The sequence below is a fragment of the Volvox carteri genome, assembly GCF_000143455.1.
Source record: "Volvox carteri f. nagariensis unplaced genomic scaffold VOLCAscaffold_1, whole genome shotgun sequence".
Lineage (NCBI taxonomy): Eukaryota > Viridiplantae > Chlorophyta > Chlorophyceae > Chlamydomonadales > Volvocaceae > Volvox > Volvox carteri.
In genome coordinates, this window is record NW_003307545.1 from 2,158,175 (window position 1) to 2,166,581 (window position 8,407).

At 55.8% G+C, this 8,407-nt stretch overlaps 2 protein-coding genes across 2 annotated transcripts in view; one reads left to right on the forward strand and one right to left on the reverse strand.

Moving 5' to 3' along the window:
- Positions 1-135: 135 nt before the first annotated feature.
- VOLCADRAFT_86033 (uncharacterized protein) lies at positions 136-6,475 on the forward strand (the record flags this gene model as incomplete). The annotated part of the gene is made up of 14 exons (XM_002945705.1): positions 136-278; positions 451-558; positions 648-708; positions 1,182-1,283; positions 2,097-2,219; positions 2,567-2,587; positions 2,627-2,791; positions 3,187-3,310; positions 3,588-3,831; positions 4,156-4,240; positions 4,446-4,618; positions 4,910-5,174; positions 5,553-5,770; positions 6,133-6,475. 14 exons carry the CDS (start codon positions 136-138, stop codon positions 6,473-6,475), a joined length of 2,175 nt encoding a protein of 724 aa, XP_002945751.1.
- A 1,578-nt stretch (positions 6,476-8,053) lies between these two features.
- VOLCADRAFT_127347 (uncharacterized protein) overlaps positions 8,054-8,407 on the reverse strand; it is a gene marked incomplete at both ends in the record, with an annotated part of 3,946 nt that continues 3,592 nt past the window's right edge. The window contains one exon of the mRNA XM_002946057.1: positions 8,054-8,190. Within this exon, the coding sequence (XP_002946103.1) occupies positions 8,054-8,190 (137 nt within the window). The remainder of the gene's footprint in view (positions 8,191-8,407) is intronic.

Below are 8,407 nucleotides of genomic sequence, written 5' to 3' on the forward strand. Positions count from 1 at the left end.
AGCATGAGATCTTCTTGCTGCAACTAAACCTTTCCATATACTGTTTCCACCCTTCTTTATTTGGTGACTCTCTTCGGTGATCCTTGCATGGGCCCCTAGGGCAAGGACGTGATTGTCTTTTGGGGCTTTTGAATAATGCCAACAATGTCCTGGAATCGCGTGGAGGGGTTTGAGGGAAATGAGGCGCGCCTTGGGTCCCGAACAGCTTCTGAGGCGCAGCCGGTGCTCCCGGTGCTTACTGATAATGAGTATCAATACAGTGACTACTACCAACCAAAGTCAGTCGCGTAGGCATGAGGTTTGGAAGCGAAGTGTTTCTGATTTGTATCTGTGGAACGTAGACGGAGCAGCAATGGTATGGAAAACTTAGAGCTCGTTTGCTTGGAAGACGGAGCCGGTCTACGAGCTTTCCATGATGAACAGGTAAGGGCTGATTCTTGCGCCGTCAAGCACCAGCTCCACCGACGAAGACTGGAACATGTTTGACCTGCAGCCAAACAGCTTGAATAAGAAGAAACGTCTCGGAGTTATCCTGCCAGATTCACGATTTCGGAAGATGTGAGTTGGGGTTGCAGTCGGAGGTGCAAGCCCCCAGGGTTTGGGCCTTTCGTGTTGTCCTAACATCACTCTCCGACAACCCTTCCCAGATGGGTAAACGTACAGCTTTTCGTGGTGCTCTACATCATTTGGGTTACTCCCGTTCGCGTGGTAAGTTTGGGGCGCGACCTTTGGGACGAGCGGCGGGGTCGAGGCACATAGCCGATCACGTTCCAGGGCGTCCCCAGGCTTACCAGCATTTGTTTGCTTCGGCCACCTGTCCGAATTCCCAATCCCATGTGGGGTGCGAGGCTTACCACGGCGCGGTGTGCTGCTGTATTCTCACCCCAATAACCTGTGTGGTTTTCCTGTCTGGGTAACCCTGTGCTGATAAGCTTACGTACACTTACGTGCATACAATGTTTAAGGGCTAGTGAGGTGTCGGGTCCTTGAGTACATAGAATACGAGCCCTGACACGCTTCATGATTGTAAAGTTTTTCTGATGTGGGTCGTGCCATAATCGACACCACACTTGCCAGGAAGTGGGCCTTTGAATTCGTCGTCAGAACTTTCGCTGGGAACGGTTGACAGAGATGGCCAGCCGCACGGATCAACCACGGCCATGCCCATGTGCCCTGTGCAGGGCTTTAACAAGCCTGCGAGCGGCTTCTGGTTCTGGCTGGAGGGGTTGATCGACCTCTTCTTCTACACTGACCTGGTCCTGAACTTCTTGACTGCATACGAGGTGAGGAAGGTCCCAGCGTCATAATCACATAATCTGGGTTAGCTGTTATCTTCCTACCCCTCTGGCCTCCAATTACACACGCCTGGCTTGGGTTGGGCCGGACTAGGCCGGCCTATTTACAGCGCAGGGTACGTGCTCCATTGCTGACGTGGGGATTATGGCAGGCGGGTGCTCCATGGTTGCGTCACTGCGGCCGTAGGTCATGGGGCTCTGGCCCCCTGCGCCTCCAATAGCTTGTGGCGTGTTTCCTGTGCGGTTCACGGGACGGCGCCCTCTCCTGCGGTTTAATGGAGGGCTTTAGTCACTGATTGGCTCGCTGGTCGTAGACGCTGGTGGCCGCGCCCCGTCGGTGGGCTTTTGTAGCACGCGGGGTCACCATGCCGACAAGGTTATCCACCAACTGCGCGTGCAAACAAACGAAGCACTGGGAAGCCTGGACACAGGGGAGTCTCGCAACCAGCAGATGCTTAGGGCGTCGATGGCGCGAGGCATGGTTCCATGTCGCTGCCTCGCAAGCACAGTACCTTGCGTTACGTTACACGTGATCGATGTATTGCTGCCACGGTGTTACCAATGTTGGACGCATGGATACGGCCCCGTTGGAGGCCCGCGGCACAGGCTGCCAGTACGGCTACCTCCTCAGACGGATGGAGTGATGGACCTCGGTGAATACCGAATACCGATTGCTCAGAATCTGAGTGATGGGGTCGCATGAACTTGGACCCTCACCGTGTTCCACATCGGCATTTTGTCACAGCATTTCTAACTCCTCTATCTGCCGCGCCTCTGGCCCGAATATCTATCCGTGTGCAGCATCCGGTGACCGGCGAGCTGATTACTAACCATCGAAAGATTGCCGTGCGCTATCTGAAAACCTGGTTTGTCATCGACCTGCTGGCCACCTTTCCCTCCGACTACGTGGTGCGTGGTATCGAGGTGAGTGACGCACTTGTGGTCCGCTTTTATGAAAAGGATGTGAAAAGGAAAGGGGCACATGGGACGCTGCTGGGGGTTGTGCCGCGCACACGGTGACCCTATCCAGGGAAGATGCGCTGTCTCCTTAATCGTTGAGCCATTATTGCCGAGGGCTTTCGATGCCATAGAGATCAGAGATGGAGCTTTCATGAACATCGCCCACTAACTGTTGGACTCCTTCGTGTGCCTGCACCCTGTTGCATTCATATCTGGCTTTCAGCTGGCTTCCGTCCTCTGCTTTCGCCTTCCATTCCCCCTACATTTCCTTCCCTGTCTCCCTTCTTTGTCCTGCTCCGTCCTGTCGGCAGTTGGACCCTCGCGTCCGGCATGTAAGTCCCTCTCGTTCCCTCCCCGGCCCCTTCCTCCAGGGCACCTGGACTTGCAGCATCATGAACAATTGCGACCTGGTGGTGCCTAGCGACTCGGCCGCCAGCCTAGTTGTAATGCTCCGGTTGCTTAGATTCTTCCGCATCCTCTGGATTTTCAAGAACTTTAACGTGCTGTCCATCAGCACAGTGCTTGGTCGCCTGCAGGTCAGCCTGGCCATGTAGGGTGCGGGGCGGGGGTTCTTGGAGGGACGAACCGCACGAACCCAATCGCAAGCGGCCCCGGCAGGTGGAGGGAAACGGGGGACGGGGGAGAGGAAACAGCTCCGCAGCGTTAAGCAGTGTCATGCTGGAACGAGGCCGTTACGAGGCCGTTAAAACACATAAATGGACCTTCGCACGTGCCAAATTCCTCTCCCGCTCGCCTACACCTTCCCAGCCCTTACATCTGGTGACTGATGTTCCATGCATTCAGAGCTGCAGCATTGCCGTGTGATTCTCTCTTCCCATTTCAAGAGCTACAATCCCCCTCTACCCTCCTGGTCCTTCCCTTTCCTGCCCTGCTGGTATCCATCGCCCGTCCTCCGCGTCTCCCGTGTTAGGACGAGTTTTATGCTGCTCGGTGGGTGCTGTCCATATTGGAGCTGCTCATCGTGCTCGTCTACCTAGGACACTTGTCGGGCTGCTTCTTCTACCTGTTCTCCGGGCCACAATGGTGGACAAACGGTAAGCATGCAGCAGCGGCGGTGTCCGTTTCCTGACTTATGACTTCATGACTTTCGAGGTCTGATGTCCTTTTTGGCATTCGGGGTTGCTAGTTGACCTCTCGGTTGACCAACTGCGGCTTTGTGTCACGCACACTCCCAGTTCTATTTTCTCCATTCGCCGGTGCCAATGCTAATCATTTTACCTTGCGTATTCCCCTTCCGGGATTTTGGCCTGAATAGTTATCAGATTATCCGAAAAAGTATTGAAGAAGGATGTCGGTATTTTTTGTTCGCAGAGGAGAAGTTGTTGATTAACGGGGGCGAGCTATCCACCTGGGTCTTTGACAAGATGGGCGGGTACTATACAGTAATGATGCCCACTGCCAGCGCGGCCCAGCCCGACCCCACTCAGCAGAACAGCCTCCAAGACCCCTCCAGCAGCCAGTGGTACACCTGCCCCGAGTACTTCACTCTCGTGCAGTGCCCCAAGTGCGAGTCGCTGCCGCTGCGTTGCAAGAGCGACTTTGGCTTCCCATACAGGTAAGGTATGGACTGTACGGACAGATCCTCGGTGCTGCTGCGTAGCGCTGGTATGGGTGTGGAACTTTGGTGATCGGTGCGGACTGATGATAAGCGATCGATGGGAAGCGAATGCTGGGGCGCAGCGTTGCCTGGCTGCCGGGCGTGGGGTGGCCTATACGGGAAGGGGAAAGCTGCGCATGTGCGCTTAGGCAGAACAGGAGCGGTAGCCCGGTAGATGACTCGGACGATGACTGGACATGTTTGAATACCATTGAGACATTAAACCGCTGCATCCCTGCCAAATGAAAAAATGTCAAAAGTCCTGACGTCGAATCCTGGCAGGTACATTACGGCCATGTACTGGGCATATACCACCATGACGACTGTAGGCTATGGAGACATCTACGGGACGACCATCGCCGAGAAGGTAAGCATGGACCCGAGGTTTTGGAACCGGGGTTTGGATGCTACTACCGCTCCCGTGACTTTCACAGTTATTATTACCAATGCAGTTTTACACGATATTGTCAACATCGCTTACCATTTGCTACAACCACCACCGCCACTACTACTACCACCACTACGACCGCCACTATCGAAAATGCTGCCGTTCCGGCTGGGGACCTTTGCAGGTGTGGTGCATGATTACCATGGTCATCGGCGGCTTCTTCTTGTCGTTCTGCTTTGGCCGGATGGCATCAATTGTCAGTCGCCTGGACGCAGACAAGGTGGCGCGGGGTGAGCAGCTACACGAGCTCTCCGCGTTCATGAAGGACGTGGAGCTGCCCAGGCCGCTGGCCCGCAAGTGGGTACATACTGACATACATACGCTAACGGGTGGCGCGGGGCAGTTCTCCGGGTTTCACAGCCGTTTGGTGGGGCGGGGTTGAGGGAAGGACGTACTCACGAGCGATGCAGCGGAGCTGGGATGCCGCGTGGGGTGCGGGAGTTGGCACTCCACCAGCCTTCGCCGACCTCCTGCACAGGGCCGTGTTTCTCAATTTGGGTAATCGCTTTATCATCCTGGTGCAGTGCTGTTTTTTTCTGCCGCCCTTCCTTCTTCACATCCTCTATCTTTCACCCTGGTGTGTTGAAGGGTGCTGGAGTATAATAAGAAGCAGAAGGTCCGCGCCTACGACCGGCAAGCGGTGCTGTCGAGGCTGCCGTTCGAGCTACGAGCCAAGATCCTGCGCCACCTGTACTTGCCGACAGTGGCTAGAGTGCCGCTGCTGCAGTCCATGGCTGAGGACGACGTCTTCCTCACCGACTTGTGCGTGCGGCTGCAGCCTACGCACTTTTCCGCAGACACGTTTGTGTACATGCGCGGAGAGAACGGCGCGGACGTGTACATCCTATTACAGGTGAGGGTGGTAGAGCAGAGAGCTGGGAGTTCGGGGCTTGAAGTAATGGGATCTGGAAAGGGTACCATGGCATAGACTGCTCTATGGACGGGATGGACACCTACTTTCATCCATGGGGTTGGTGTTTGCCCACGCCCACGCCCATGGGTTGAGGTACAAGAGCATTTGGTTTAGAGGGCTTTAGCCATTGAAAAGGGAATCCTGAAACGCCTAGAGGCAGCAAAGAGGCTGTCAAAGGCGTTTGTTAATGCCGCCGTTACCGACCCATATCTGCCCGCGCAAGGGTACCCCTCCCTCGTCTTCCTCGTCGCCGTCGAGGAGCGTCCATGCGCTCAACCTAAATCCTCCAACCCTCCATCTACACATCTGGTCCCACAGGGCGAGCTGCAGGTGCTCGCGGAGCCAAGCGCCCTGCTGTACAGCATCCCGGAAGGCACCATTTTCGGTGAGGGCTCCGTGCTGCGGCAGCTGTTCAACCAGGAAAGCGGCAAGGTGAAGCGGCGTGAGAACGTCTTTTGCAAGACCCCCTGTGACATGCTGCGCATCCCTGAGGAGGACATCAAGGACCTGTGTGAACACTACCCGGAGCTTCTCAGGTGGATATACGTCCAGAGAGCTGAGGGGAAAAGTGGTGATGAGCGTGTGCGGAGGAGAGTGTACGGAGGGGACGTGCGGCGCCTTTTGGTGGGGGCGGAGGGCTTGAAATTAAGGAGGTGAAGGATTGGCGGCTCCTCAGCAGGCTCAGCTGCGGGGGGCTGCTTAATCCCTTCTTTTCCGTGCTTAATCCCTTCACTCCGGTTCGCTCGCTTCCGTGCACCCACTCTAGAGCGCTCGTGCCTTGCCGCGGTTTACCGGTTTCATCATCTTCACCCGTAAACAATCCTTTGCTCTGCGTTTGCGTGCGGGTAACATCTGGGTTTCCTGGCTCTCCTTTTCCTTCCTTCCGTCCACTCACCAGGGGCCTTCGCAAGCTGGACGTGCTGCGGCAAGCTCGTACCCAGGAGCGGCTGGCCGCCATCAAGGAGCAGCTGGAAAGTTCGCGACACAGCGCCGGAGCGACGGAGCGCGAGACCTCCTCGCTGCTGGCAGGAAAGCACCCTGGCTCCTTTAGCTCCATGCCAGCCAACGGAAACAGCGCGGGCAGCGGCAGCGGGATGGTGTCAGCGGCAGTCGCAGCGAGGGCGGGCGGCAACGTGGGGTCGGGGGCAGGGGCCGCGGCCGCCGCGGCTGGAGGCTTGATGGCGCCACCGGCTGGGAAGGCCACGGACCCACTGCGGACGCATGGAGGCCCACCTTCGTGAGGCCAGAGTTCTGTTTAGTTTTGTATGGGAATTTGGGGAAGGGGTGAGCGAAACAATAACCTTGATTTTTGCAGCCTGCGTTTCGGTGGGTTTTGCTGACAGCCTGAGCGGGGCCCCCACACTCTTGATCGGAACGTCAGATGGCTTTTAGAGCTAATTATAATTTCTAAAGGTGAGCTGGTGAGTGTTGAGCGGGGTGTCCTTTACATACGTACAGTGATGTCCTTATCTATGCTATAGCCTGCGGCCAACGGCACGATTGCAGTGGGCGAGGAATCGTGTATTCAGCACTTGCATGTAAGGATAGGGAAATTCAGGACAGTAATGCTGCGCCATTCGCGCCCGGCCCGTCTCGACTCGGGGAGCGCATCCCCACCAAGATGTGATCCCTCAACCGTGTCGTGTGATCTGGTCGGAGTTTGGTTGTTTGTGAAAGCGTGGGTCCGTTGTGCCTATGCTGCTTCGCGATCAGGGCTGCTGGCGCGCGTGACGGGATGCAGAGTTATGCAATATTTATTAGATGAGGCCTAACGGCGTGTGTCGTTACACCGGTGATAAATGACGTTGTGGTCGTACGTTGCCTCGTGCGACCGCTGATACAGCTGCAGCGAAAGCGGTGGGTTTGGTCAAGACGGCACCAGAAGCGTGAAGGGATAACTGGATGCGATGACTTTCTATTGACTTTCCGTCGGTTGGCTGCTAATGTGGGTGGAGCTGGTGATCCTATCTATCTTGGGGCTTTTCGCTTCAATCCGTTTCCTTTACTACCACGTGTCGTTGATCCACAACGAAGAGATAAGGATGCTTAGTGGGCTGCGTGGTGTTAAGTACTGCGAAAAACTTGCACTGTGCCGGCTGCATTAAGCTACAGCTTGAAGTAGCTTATTCTTGCTGCTCGCAGCGTAATACCAGGTAAGGGAGCCGGTCGATCCCTTGCCAGTGCTCCTGATGAGGGCTCCGCTCGGCCACATGGAATTTCCTAGCATCTATGCCTCCACCATCTGGTCAGAAGCGGTGACTGCCTTGGGCTCGTTGCTTAGGCAAGCTGCGTACTGGCTGTAAAGGGCTTCATGCAGACTGTGGCGCGTGCTGTGCAGTTGCGCGCTGCACGATACACAGACAAATGTGGGCGGGGCGCAACTCCTCTCCCAACGGAAGGGACGAGAAAAATTGCACCGGCGATCTTCTCGGATCGGGAAAACAGGTTTCGTGCATCCATGTTCGTGGCTGAAACAGCCTATGGGACACAAGTTCCGAGCGCTTCTCCCGGGTTTGTCCACCCTGCCCGAAATTACACTTATCCCACCAGTCCACGATAGTGATCGGCAGTCAGCAGCAGCACTTGGGGAAAGAACCTTGAGACGGCACGGAATTGAGGCAAGCGCGGATTTGAATGTCCTCGATGGTAGCTGGAAAAACCGAAACCTAGGAATTATGAAAACAATGATAATGTTTTCCTCACACAGACGCTGACACGTCTGCCCTTCATTCGTTGCAGTGGCAACGTCACTCTTGACTCCTTTGTTTAAGTGCGTACTGCGTACTCGGCAGTGCAAAATGGCATTTCGGTGCCCTCGCTCAGGTACGTATATCGTACTCCGCTAGCTTGATGGCCAACTGCAGGACCTCGTCGCGCCCGGAGGCTCCATTCTCTAAATTGTCGTACCATCGAGTCGGCAACCATCGAGTTCCGTGCAGCGCCCCGACCAGCGCGCCTGGGAAAATGGCAGCGCCAACCGGGTGATAAGGGGAACATTAGGTCGTGTGCTAGCAACACCCAAATCCACTATACACATGAAACGCAAGCAGAGCAGGGGACAAGGCGAAGCTGATCAGATGAGATCCTTCAATATACCGTGATGGGCGTTAGCCGGGCGGCTGCAAATTCAAATGGTTTAGGTGGAGGGTACGATTGGAGGCGCCATGAGCACG